This window comes from Monodon monoceros, unplaced genomic scaffold (genome assembly GCF_005190385.1).
Source record: "Monodon monoceros isolate NGI ecotype Baffin Bay Population unplaced genomic scaffold, NGI_Narwhal_1 Super_Scaffold_3, whole genome shotgun sequence".
Classification (NCBI taxonomy): domain Eukaryota; kingdom Metazoa; phylum Chordata; class Mammalia; order Artiodactyla; family Monodontidae; genus Monodon; species Monodon monoceros.
Window position 1 is genome coordinate 51718687 of NW_021703780.1, and position 13506 is coordinate 51732192.

Here is a 13506-nt window from a genome sequence, read left to right on the forward strand (position 1 = left end):
TCTCTCTCTCTCTCTCTCTCTCTCTCTCTCTCTCTCTCTCTCTCTCTATCTATCTATCTATCTATCTATCTATCTATCTATCTATCTATCTATCTGAAGCACCCACAGGTCTGAGCCCTGCTTTGCATTACCCTGGACAAATAAATGAAAAATTGGCCAGTGCCAGGTCAATGGTAATGAGTGCAGACTCTTCCACACTCCCTCGGGAGACCCTGAACTGGATAAGTTCTATCAGCTGCTCAAAGCATTGCAGTTCATTGGTTCCAGTCTCCCATAGTTGCTGGAATTTCCCCAAAGCTGATCTTGAGGCACAGCGCCTCCTCAAGCAGATCTGGGAGGTGGCTACTCTCAAAAATTCCTGCTCACCTGAGAGGTGAGCATTCAGTTCTCTTTTAACTTTTGGCCACACTGCAGCTTGGGGGATCTTAGTTCCCTGACCAGGGATCGAACCTGTGCCCCCTGCAGTGGAAGTGTGTAGTCTTAACTACTGGACCACCAGGGAAGACCCTCAGCTCTCTTCTTGAAGACATAAAGGAAGGGAATCATTCTATTTCTATTTTTAAGGGAGATACAGGTAGGAGTAACGTATGCAGGGGAGGTGAAATACAGTGCTAAAAAGGTGAGGTGGGCTGGCGGGGAGAGCAGCCAGGCCAGCCCTGGCTTAGAGGGGGAGAAACAGAAGCACACCCTTAGTGAGCCTTGGGTGCTACAGGGAGAAGGTGAGAGGAGACCTGAAGCCTCCAGACCCCACGCTGTTGACTCCACAGACAAGCTGCCAAGAGAAGCAGAGCCAGAGAACCCAAGTGGAGGCAGCTCATTTCATCAGCATCCAGTTGGTTAAAAATAATTTCACTTATTAAAGTGAGGTCACCACAGGGCTGGAAATTCACTGTCAGTGAAACAAAAATACTGAAAGGAAACAGAGAAACGTCTACATTCATGATGAACTTTATTTCAAAAGAGAAACACAGGAGGCAGCTTCCTGAACATTCCACAGACTGTTTTCCTTCTGGGCTCTTTATGAGGCACATGTCTGCCATTTTTGGAGTTAGCACCCTTCATTCTTCCTGTCTTGCCAAAGAGAAGCAGCAGCCCAGGGCTAGGTGCAATGAAGCATCATCAGGAAAAAGGCAACCCTTAGAGGTGATACTGCACCTGGGTGTCTGCTGAACCAGACCTCACGTGCACTCCCCAGGAGCCTCTTCTTGGCTTCTTAACCTTCCTTTGGCACACAGATTTCCCTTGGTGAAGTATAGTTGCTTTACAGTGTTATGTTAGTTTCTGGTGTACAGCAAAGTGATTCATGTATATATATATATATATATATATATACACACACACACACACGTATACAGTAGGACCTTGTTGTTTATCTACTTTATATGTAGTAGGTTTTTAAAAAATATTTATTTATTTATTTGTCTGTGTTGGGCCTTAGTTGCGGCATGCAGGATCTTTCATTGTGGCGCGTAGGCTTCTCTCTAGTCGTGGCGTGCGGGCTCCAGAGCACGTGGGCTCAGTAGGTGCAGCATGCGGGCTTAGTTGCCCCACGGCATGTGGGGGTCTTAGTTCCCCGACCAGGGATCGAACCCGAGTCCCCTGCATTGGAAGGCGGATTCTTAACCATTGGACCACCAGGGAAGTCCCTATATGTAGTAGTTTTTATCTGCTATTTTATATATGGTAGTCTGTATATGCTAATAATCTCTAATTTACCCCTCCCCCACCCCCCTTCCCGTTTGGTAACCATAAGTTTGTTTCCTAAGTCTGTGAGTCTGTTTTTATTTTTGTAAATTAGTTCCTTTATATCATATCTTAGATTCCACATATAAGTGATATCATATGGTATTTGTCTTTCTCTGTCTGACTGACTTCACTTACTGTGATAATCCCTTGTTGACTGTCTACAAGGCTCCCCTGAGGAAAAGTGAAGAGCCATTTGGGAGCCATTTACATGCTCTTTCTAAAGAAGGAAAGGCAGAGGAACAGGGACAGGGCTGTCTCTCTGAGGGATCATGGGGAATCCATCCTGCTTTTCTGGAAAGTCTGAGAGAGAGCAGCCCTCTGACCCTAATCCCACCTCAGCATGCATTCCTGAGCCCCTTCATCACCCATCTGAAGCCTCCTCACAAGTCAGGCCCTGTTGGACCAAGACTCCAGTTTTCCCCACGCAAGCCTCTCCATGTTGACCTGGAGGGGAGGGGAGGGGGGCAAGCTAGGCTCAGGCAAATTGCCCTGGATGCGGGGCTCTTGAGCGCTTTGACTCAAAGACACCCACACAGGGCTCACTTGCTAAAATGGCATCAGTCCTTACATAAGCTGATAGGCATCATGGATTTGCTTCATGTTTTTGTTTTTGCTTTGTTTTGTTTTGTGCTTTCCTGTTGTTGTTGTTTTGGGAGGAGTATGTAGATCATTTGGGGGGAAATTTTCATTTTCATATAATTTCAAAGTTAAAGAAAAATTAAAAAAATAAGGAACTCCCATAAACCCTTTATCCAGATTTACTAATGTGTGTTCATTTTGCCCCATTTGCTTTATCATATTCTCTCTCTAGATAGATATAGATATGTGTATATATATATATATATAGAAAATATATATCATACATAAACACATGTGTATGTATACATATATGAATATGTATATCTATATCTGTAATTTTTTTTTTTTAATTTTGTCTGCTCTGGGTCTTTGCTTCATTGCAACACACAGGCTCTTCATTGCAGCACACGGGCTTCTCTAGCTGCGGTGTGTGGGCTTAGTTGTCCCACGGCATGTGGGATCTTAGTTCCCCAACCAGGGATCAAACCCATGTCCCCTGCATTAGAAGGTGGATTCTTAACCACTGGACCACCAGGGAAGTCCCTGTAATTCCTTTCTGAACCACTTGAGAATGAGTTGTAGATATGATGTCACTTTGTCCCTAAGAACCTTGGTATATATTTCCAAGAACAAGGATATTGTCTTACATAACTGCAGTAGTTAGCAAAATCAGGGAATTGAAGCATTGATACAATACTATTATCTAATTCAAATCCATATTTCATCAGATTTCATCAATTATAGCTGTTTTCTCCTGGTCCAAAATACAATCTAGGATCACAAATTACATTTAGTTGTTAAGTTTTTTTAGTCTATTTTAATCCAAAACAGTTGTCTTGCCTTTCTTTGTCTTTTTTTTTTTTTTTTTTCTGCACCACGAGGCTTACAGGATCTTAGTTCCCCAACCAGGGATCGAACTTGCGCCCCCTGCAGTGGAATTGCGGAGTCCTAACCATTGGACAGCCAGTGAATTCCCTCTTTCTCTTTCTTATCCTTGACATTTTTCTTTTCTTTTTTAAATTTAATTTATTTTTGACTGCATTGGGTCTTCGTTGCTGCATGCAGGCTTTCTCTAGTTGCGGTGAGTGGGGGCTATTCTTCCTTATGGTATGCAGGCTTCTCACTGCGGTGGCTTCTCTTGTTGCGGAGCATGGACTCTAGGTGCACGGGCTTCAGTAGTTGTGGCTCGTGGGCTCTAGAGTGCAGGCTCAGTAGTTGTGGTGCGCGGGCTTAGTTGCTTCACGGCATGAGGGATCTTCCCGGACCAGGGCTCAAACCTTTGTCCCCTGCACTGGCAAGCGGATTCTTACCACTGCACCACCAGGGAAGCCCTCCTTGACATTTTTAAAAGAGTATAGGCCAGTCATTTTGTACGATGTTTCTCAGCTTGAGTTTGGCTAAAGCTTCCTCATGATTAGATTCAGGTTGCACATTTTTGGCAGGAATACTACTGAACTGAAGTTGTGCTCCTCTGAGTGCAGTATATCAGGAGGCACATCTTATTGGTTTGGCAATAACTCAGTTTTGGAGTCACTGTCATGGTTTTAAACTTGGTGCCCTATAGGATGTGAACAGATGTTTCCAAACTCTGGCTTCATGCACTACAGTTGTGGGCAAAGGGGCACACACTTGCATACACAACAACCTGTTTGAAGCCTGTGAGGTGGAAAGCCCAGGATCTCCTGTTGTATGATGAGGAACACATGGCTCAGTGCCTGCCCCCCACCCATCACCCCAGTCAACATCCAGCCAACACCCAGAAGCAAGGCCCCTACCCAGCAGCTGACTGCGGACTTGTGAATGAGCCCAGCTGAGGCCAGAAGAATAACACAAATTTTTGCCCTTCCCCCAAAATAGTGAACTAAACAAACAGTTGTTTTAAGCCACTACATTTGGGGGTGGTATGTTACACAGCAAAAGCTAGCTGCTACCTCTTGTTCATGGGAGGAAAGAGATCAGACTCAGAAGCTCCACGTATCCATTTGAGATCACTAAAGAAAGAAGGTCATGCTGGTTTTCCTCTGGCTCTGTCCTGTCTCCCTCAGGGATCTGAACCTTTCCTATGTTTGAGATTCAAAGGATCGTTTTCATTTACTTATGTGGTTTTTTTAAAAAAACAAACCATGGATGTTGTTCTCCCCAGGGCTTTCCATGGCCACATCTTTCAGTTGCTTGACTGCAGTCAGCAAATGTAGAACCATTCCTGGAGGGAGATGCCATGGCAGCAGAGAAGCCTACCGCCAATAAACATCTAACAAGCACCAGCCAGGGCTGTGGGGTTCACTGTGGCTCTTTGATTTACCAACTCCTCTGACCCCTTCCCTGGAGATTGGGATTTGGTGCCTCTGGGATGTAGCCTGAGGGTTTGCATTTCTAATAAGTTCACCTGGTATTTCTCATCATCAGAGAGCTTTGGGAAACTCTGCATTAGGGAACTCATTCTCAAACTGGGCTACATGTTATAGTCACTGAGCAGCTTAAAAAAAACCCAATGTCCAGAACATTTATATCCGAATCTCTAGGGCTGGCACCCAGGTATCAGTAGTTCTTAAAACTTCCCAGATGAGACCAGTGTGCAGCCTGGCAGTACCTGTGCTGATTTCTATGACTGATGAGTAAGCAGCTCGCTTTCTCCCCATTTTCACGGACATTCCCTTTCAGCAGCATATATTTCTGATAATGAAGGTGTACTTTTTCCAGTGCACATGAAACGCTGCCCTGGACACTCCTTTATGGTTTTCTCCTCACCACTCAGCTGATTTCCCAGAAGGAAGTCGTGTTTTTCTTTCTAGGAGCAGTTTCCTAAATCCTATACATTTCCTTTCGGGAAAAAAGGATTTTTTTTCTTTTTAGAAAAATTTCCACCATGAAGACAGACCAAAGGGTAAGTGGTAGCAGCAGCTGCAGCACATGCTGTCGGGGGTCTGCCCATATCTCCTAGATCCCTTTACCACTCCCACGCACAAGGGCTCTGGGTGGGCATCTGTGCATCTTTGTTGGAGGGTGACTCAGCTATCACAACTCTTTGAGCACACTGAAAACCAGAAGAGTCTGGGAATTTATATCTCCCTGAAGCAGCCCTTAAACAATGACTGACAAGTTCAGTGGTATCAATACCCCTGTTCTCTCACCCCTGATCAGGAAACCGTGGTGACCTGTGGTCACTGTCTCCAGAGATTCCCTGCAGGATTGAGCCAAAGTTACCCCCCCCCCCCCCCACCTCACGGCCACTGTGGACTTTGCTTAGTGCTGCACCATTGCCTTCCCCCTTCCTTTCCCTGTCCACTTCCCCACTGCCATGTTGGCTTTTCTTTGGAAGTCTTCTTGATTCATGATGTTCAGTGAATCCTCATCTTAAGGTCAGTTTCTAGAGAACACAGCCTAAGAGGTCAACCCCCACGAGCACACCCTCTGAAACCTTTACAAAGGCTCTGGCACTGACCTTCATCCTTAATACACAGGGCATTGTATGTGCCACCAGGAACTGGGTTGCTTTCAATTCGCACATCGACAGCTCTCATGATTTGCTGTTCACCACTCCCCTTGCTACACATGGTTGTCCTAAAACAGACAAAGAAGACACTGGGTTAGGAGAACTAACCAAAACTGGGAAAGAATTCTTTTCTGCTGTCAGCTCTGAATCAGCAGAGATTTTCCTGATTCAGGAGTTTTGGCTGAAAGTACCATATGATAAAGTATCAATACTCTCCCCAGAAGTCTAAAAGCAGGAAGTTACAGGTGGTGCTTGAGTTGAGGTCACATATATCAATTAAAGATTAAGGGGCAATACATTGTTGATCTCTTTTAGTATATGCTTGGTTTTTATTTCATAAAATTCTCTTCTCTTTATTAGTTCTCTTCTTTTTGGGGGGTTTGTTTTGCTGTTATTTTCGGATTTCTTAAGATGGATCATTGGTTCATGAACCTTCAGCCTCTTTGCTTTTCTAACACAAGCATTTAACACTTTACATTTTCCTCCAGGTATAGCACTAGTGGTATCCCATGAGTTTGAGTATGTTATATTTTAATATCATTCATTTCTACATATATGTGACTTTCCATTATAGTTTATTTTTGCCCCATGATTTAAGGATATCTTTTGTAAACAGCAAATAGTAGAACTTTAAAAAATCCACCTGATGGTCCTTGTTTTCTAATTAGAGCATCACATCTGGTTAATTTAATAACATCTCTTTGAATTTAAATCTGCCATATTTCTATTAGTTCCGCCCATTCTTCTTCCTTTCTGCCTCTCTTTTCTTTCCCATATTTTGATTGTTTGAATTCCTTTTTGGCAATCTCTTTTTCTTCTGTATTGGTTTGGAAGTTATATGTTCTTTTACTATTCTTTTAGTGGTTACCACAGAGGTTATAACACTCTTCCTTGACTTATTAAAATTTAATGTTACTTTTTTTTTTTTTGCGGTACATGGGCCTCTCACTGTTGTGGCCTCTCCTGTTGCGGAGCACAGGCTCCGGACGCACAGGCTCAGCGGCCATGGCTCACGGGCCCAGCTGCTCCGCGGCATGTGGGATCTTCCCGGACCGGGGCACGAACCCGTGTCCCCTGAATCGGCAGGCGGACTCTCAACCACTGCGCCACCAGGGAAGCCCTAATGTTACTTTTACTCTCTTTCCTAACAACACAATTTAAAATACTATGTATTAACATACTTAAAACACTTCCTGACTGATATACCATTTTTTAGTGTTTAGTATTACTGTTACTGCTTTATATAATTATAGATCTTCCTCAACTTACAGCAGGGTTATATCTCCAAAAGCTCATTGTAAGTTGAAAATATGGTAGGTCAAAAATGCATATAACACACAAAACCTACTGAACATCAGAGCTTAGCCTAACCTACCTTAAATATGCTCAAAACACTTACTTTAGCCTACAGCTGGGTAAAATCATCTAGCACAAAGTCTGTTTTACAATAAAGCATTGAATATCTCATGTAATTTATTGAATGCTGTACTGAAAGTGAAAAAGCAGAATGGTTGTCTTGGTACAGAATGGTTATAAGTGTATCAGTTGTTTACTCTCATGGTCACATGGCTGACTGGGGGCTGCAGCTTACTTCACTGCCCAGCATCATGAGAGAGTATCAGACAGTATATCACTAACCTGGGAAGAGATCAAAATTCACAATTTGAAGAACAGTTTCTGTTGAATGCATAATGTTTTTGCACCATCATAAAGTTAGAAAAAATTGTAAGTTGAACCACCGTAAGTCAGGGACCATCTGTACATAATTCCAATTCACCCCCATATTTACTTTTTCCACTCATCCCTTTTGGCATCTCCAGCCATCCACCTGCAATTATTTTCCTCCTGCCTGAAGAACACCCTTCAGTGTTGGGTTTTTTTTAGTGCAGATCATGTATGATGAATTCTCTCACCTTTTGTCTGTCTGAAAATTCTTTATTTTACCTTTATTCTTGGAAGATATTTTCGCTGGGTATAGAATTCTAGGTTGGCAGTAATTACCTTTCCGCACTTTGAGGGCCTCATTCAGTAGTCTTGGGGCTTTCACTGTCAGTTTATTGTTGCTCCTTTGAAGGTACTCTTTCTTATTATTACTTTTAATAGTTTTTCTTCATATTTGATTTTTACCAGTTTTACCATGTCGTTCCAAGTCGTGAAATTATTTTATGTATCCTACTCGGGCTTTGTAGGGCTTCTTGAATCTGTGCGTGGATGTTTTTCCACAGTTGTAGCTAAGTCTCATATTGCTTTTGCTTTGTCTTCTTTCTCTTCTCCTTTTGGAATTCCAGTTACATGCATCTTCTTTGCCTTGTACTCTTTCTTCTATATTTTCATCCTTTTTTCTTCTGTTCTTTATTCTGGACATCTTCCTCTGAAATACCTTCCAGTTCATTAATTTTCTCTTTGACTCTTAAAATCAGCTGTTAGATCCATCCATTAAGTTCTTAATTTCAGCTACTGTATTTTTCATTTCTAGAGTTTTCATTTGGTTATTTTTATACTTTTCAGTCTTCTGCCAAAATTCTCCTTTTTGTCTTTTGTATCTTTGAACATTTTAAAGAGTTCTTTTAAAGTTTGCATCTACCAGTGTTAACATCTAGAGTTTCTATTGGCTATTTTTATCTTGTTGCCTTGTCTCCTTATGTGACTGGTTATTTTATTTTGCTTGACAAATCCTATATTTGCTAAAATAGTTTGTGGAAATAAATTGTCTAGGATAATATTATTTTCCTCCAGAGAAGATTTTTAAAATCAGTTCTGCTACCTATCTGGAACACTGGAACTCTAATATCATCTCAATCCAAACTCATGGCTTCAGAGGATTCGACGCTATGCTGCAGCTCCTTTGAGGGCCTGTGTACTTGTTCCAGTTTACTATGACTCCTAGGGTACAGCCCTTCAGTGTTCCAACCCTAAGCAAAAGGATTCCCTTGGCCCCCACATACATAAAACCTGAATTCAAATCTCTGTTCTCCTAGTCCTATGAGGCTATATAAGTCGCTTCTCAGCTTTTCAGACACGCTTTATGAAATCTGTAAAAGCTCCCAGAAGACAAATAGCCCCAAATTCTAGATTCACCATTCTAGATCTCCATCTTCTAGATATATGTATGTACTGAATATAAAGTCATGGAGATACAGATCAGATCTATGTAGCTACTATGCCATCAATTGCAAGATGTGCCATGCATTTAATAATTAGGTTTTGGTGGGGAGGGGAGATAGCTGTGCAGGAAAGATGCACAGTGAAATGTCCATACTAATGGTCAGATACTTCTTGGTTCCAGAAACGTTAACATGGAACACTATTTTAATGTCATGTAGTAAATATATCAAGTAAGTGTGTTTACTTTAAAGAAATAGCATCTAAGGGAATTCCCTGGTGGTTCAGTGGTTAGGACTCCACGCTCTTACTACTGAGGGCTGGGGTTCCATCCCTGGTCAGGGAACTGAGATCCCATAAGCTGTGCGGTGTGGCCAACAACAACAACAAAAATAGCATCTAAGCAAGTTAGAGATCCACTAACATGTCTTAACACCTTACAGGAAACCCAGAGAGGATAAACCTTTCCAATGACTCAGTTTCAATTTGTAATGCCTGGGAGACCTAAGCCTGGCTCCAAGCTGGCTCTTTAGAATCTTTAGAATACCCTGGTTATCTGATATAATGATAGTGACAGAGTTATGAAAAATATCCACACTTGACTACGTTATGGAAACATGCATACGTGGGACATATTTTGTCTATTTAGGAACTTGGATGTGAAATATAAAGCAGAGAGGGCTACAATTCCAGATTCACTGAAAAGCTTTGGAAGTAACCTCATTTGTTCTCTTTATTCAATTGCTGCTTTACATGTGGCACCTTTGGAGATGTGAATCAACATGGTTGCATGTGTTTTCTATGGCCATCTCCCAGCCAGACACCTTCAGGGTCATTATCAAGCAAAGTAGTTTTTGGAGCCCATTTGTTCTTTCACATTCCTGTGGCATGAAGGAAAACGTGGAGTGGCTCCTGCCTTCTCTGTTTATGACTAATGGAGTAGTTAACAGCACTAATGGGATGTTTTCTCCTAGCTGGCCACAGAATTACTTCTCCACAAGGATTCCATGGGTCAGGAATTCAGATAGGGCACAATGGGAAAGGCTTGTCTCTGCTCTGTAATGTCTAAGGCTGAGCTGGAAAGACTCGCAGGCTGCCTAAGTCAATAGCTGGGGGCTAGAATCACCTGGAGGCATCTGCACTCACATTTCTGGTAGTTAATGCTGGCTATTGGCTGGGACATCAGTTGGGGCTATTGGTGAGAGTACATACATAAGGCATTTCCATGTGGCCTGGGCTTCCTAGGACTTCATAGATAGCAGCTCAAAAGTAAGTGTCCCCGGAAATCTGACCATGGGTTTTTCCGACCTACCCTCAGAAGTCACACGGTATCACTCCTGCTCTATTTTACTGGTCGAGGCAGTACTATGCTGTCCCTGACTCACAGGGAGAGGACATAAACCCCACTTCTCAATGGGAGCAATGTGAAAGAATTTGTGGCCATATTTTATTTTATTTTTTAAAATTTATTTAAATTTATCATTTTTTAAAATTGATCTGATGACTCTCAACTTTTATTTATTTGGCCGCGCCACAGGGCATGTAGGATCTTAGTTCCCTGACCAGGGATCGAACCCGTGCCCCCTGCAGTGGAAGCATGGAGTCTTAACCACTGGACCGCCAGGGAAGTCCCTCGTGGTTATATTTTAAAACCTCAATACCGTCTTCCTCTTCCTATGGATGCAGATGAATATCCACAGAGAAAAAGAGATAAAGAATATATATCAAATAGTTAAGAGTCATTACCTCTGAGGTGGGGAAGAAGAGAGAAACTCACTTTGCACTTTATATATATCTGTATTATTTGAAATTTTTACAAGCATTTTTTTCTTTTGTAACTTAAAAGGAAATTCAGAATAACAAAGAGGAAAAAACTGTGACAGAACTCCAGAAAAATGTTTTTATTAACATTTTTGTTTTTATATTTTGTTTAACATTTTGTTTTTATATTTAACTCAAAACAAGAATATACTGGAAGCCACAGCCCATTGCACTCTGTCTATCCTGGCACCTCTATTGAGCCCCGTATCAGCCCTGATGGCAAGGTGGGGTGAGTTGGCAGGAGAGCCCCCAGCTGGCCTGACTTACCCCAGGCTGCCGTCCGCCAGCCAGCCCGTGGTGCACACGGAGAAGGCACAGTCCCGCACCACCTTCCGCAGCTCGTCCCCAGACACCAGGTGAGCGCCTCTGCTCTTGCAGGAAAGCCGAGCGGCCTCTAGTTCCAGGCCCTGAGAGCCATTCTGAGACTCCAGCACAAAGAGCTTCCCTGTGTGAGGACAAGCATGGACACAGGCTGACTCTAGGATCCACGGGAATTTAGTCTCAGCAAACTCACCCTCTGGCAGATGCCCATCAGAACTGTAGTTTCCCACTTGCCTAAAGATCCAAGTGCAGCAACTACCTCACTGCATTTGTCCCTGGACTGTGATGACAGTTACACTGGTGTTTGAATCTATTTTTACCTGTTAACTGAAAAAAAATTTAACTGCCTGTTCTGGCATGTTTATCTGGATAAGCCCTTCAAATCTTGCTTTAAAAAGATGTTTAGCAGCATTATTTACAATTGCCAAGACATGGAAATATCCTCAGTGTCCATCAACAGATGAATGGATAAAGAAGATACATATACATATATAAGTATACATATATAGTCTCAAGATAAGAGTGAACAAGGATAAAAAATATCCCCTTCCCTCATTCTCAAGAACTGTTGGATGAGCTGTCTTGGTGCTAGGAGGCCAAGTGCTAATCCTGATTTGGAATTGTAGTTCTAACAAAAATTTATGTCTAAGACACTTCAAGCCATGGATTTAGCTTAAAGTGGCCTGAGACTGACATTTATTCAGACACCTGATAGGAAAAATTGTAACTAACTCCTCTCTGGAGAAAAAAAACCCTTCATTTTATGCTTCAGGAAATCCCATACAAATACTTATTCAAAGGCTATGACCACCGAAGTAAAAAACAGTGAAGTGTACAAGGAAACAAGGCACCATGAGTGAGAAGCAACAGATACCACATGTAGCAGAAACTGACCTAAAAATAAGTCCAATACTGGTATTAACAGGCACAGATTATAGAACAGTCATGATTACTATATTTAAAGAAATAAAAGACAAATTTGAAAATATCTGCAAAGAATAGGAAATGATAAAAAGTGCTTAGCTGATCTGAGAAAAGCACAAAATAGGACTTTTAGAAATTAAAAATACAATGATAAATTTAAAATGCAATAAATATTTTTGGCTGAATATCAGACACATTTAAACAAAGAACTTAATCTTGAAAAAGAAAGCAGAAGGGGACTTCCCTGGTGGTACAGTGGTTAAGGCTCCATGCTCTCTATGCAGGGGGCCCAGGTTCGATCACTGGTCAGGGAACTAGATCCCACATGCATGCCGCAGCTAAGAGTTCACATGCCACAACTAAGGAGCCCATGTGCTGCAACTAAGGAGCTGGCAAGCCGCAACTTGTGAGCTGCAACTAAGGAGCCCACCTGCTGCAACTAAGGAGCCCACTTGCCTCAACTAAGACCCAGTACAACCAAATAAATATTAAAAAAAAAAGAAATCAGAAGACATCATCCAAAATGTAGTAAAGAAACAAGAAAAGATGGAAAATATTAAGATAATAAAGAGACATGAAGGAAAGAATAAGGATTTTTAAAAAATTAATTAATTTTTGGCCACGTTGGGTCTTTGTTGCTGCGTGTGGGCTTTCTCTAATTGTGGCAAGCAGGAGCTACTCTTTGTTGCAGTGCATGGGCTTCTCATTGCAGTAGCTTCTCTTGTTGTGGAGACGGGCTCTAGGCGCATGGGTTTCAGTAGTTGTGGCACGTGGGCTCAGCAGTTGAGGCTTGTGGGCTGTAGAGCACAGGCTCAGTAGTGTGACGCATGGGCTTAGTTGCTCTGCAGCATGTGGGATCTTCCCAGATCAGGGCTCAAACCCGTGTCCCCTATATTGGCAGGTGGATTCTTAACCACTGCACCACCAGGGAAGTCCCAAGAATAAGGCTTAACATATACTTTAATCAGAATTCCCAGAGAGGAGAGAAAAAAATGAGGTGGAAGTGATATCTGAAGACAAAATGCCTGTGAATTTTATAGAAATGATAAGTATTCCAATACATAGATTGAATAAGTTCAACAACAAATCCCAATATGGAAAATATCTATAAGTATATATATACCAGTGATGCTGCAAAATGGTAAAGACAAAGAAAATATAGTCAAAGCAGATAGAGAGAAGGGAGAGAATACTTTCAAAGTAGCAGCAGTTTGACTGCTGTCTTCTAAAACAATAGCAATGGAAGCAAGAATACAATTACTAGCAAAAAATAGCTGCAAATTTAGAATTCTATACTCGCTGAAAATATATTTCAAAGAACAAAGATGAAACAAATGTATTTTTTCAGATAAGCCAAAATCAAGGTGGTTTGCCACCACCAGATCCTCCTTGTAGGAAATAGTAAAAGAAGTATTTCAGGCAGAAAGAAAATTATTTGAGAGGCAAGATGGAATGGAAAGGGGGAAAAAAATCAATACTCAGTTAAATAAAAGTGAACATTGATTGTATAAAATGGCACC

General features: G+C 41.9%; 1 protein-coding gene across 1 annotated transcript in view; it reads right to left on the reverse strand.

The window, feature by feature from the left end:
- SUSD5 (sushi domain containing 5) overlaps positions 1 to 13506 on the reverse strand; it is a 35797-nt gene that overhangs the window by 15348 nt on the left and 6943 nt on the right. The window contains exons 3-4 of the mRNA XM_029243296.1: positions 11009 to 11186; positions 5768 to 5886 (exon numbers count right to left, since the gene is read on the reverse strand). Of these exons, the coding sequence (XP_029099129.1) occupies positions 5768 to 5886; positions 11009 to 11186 (297 nt within the window). The remainder of the gene's footprint in view (positions 1 to 5767; positions 5887 to 11008; positions 11187 to 13506) is intronic.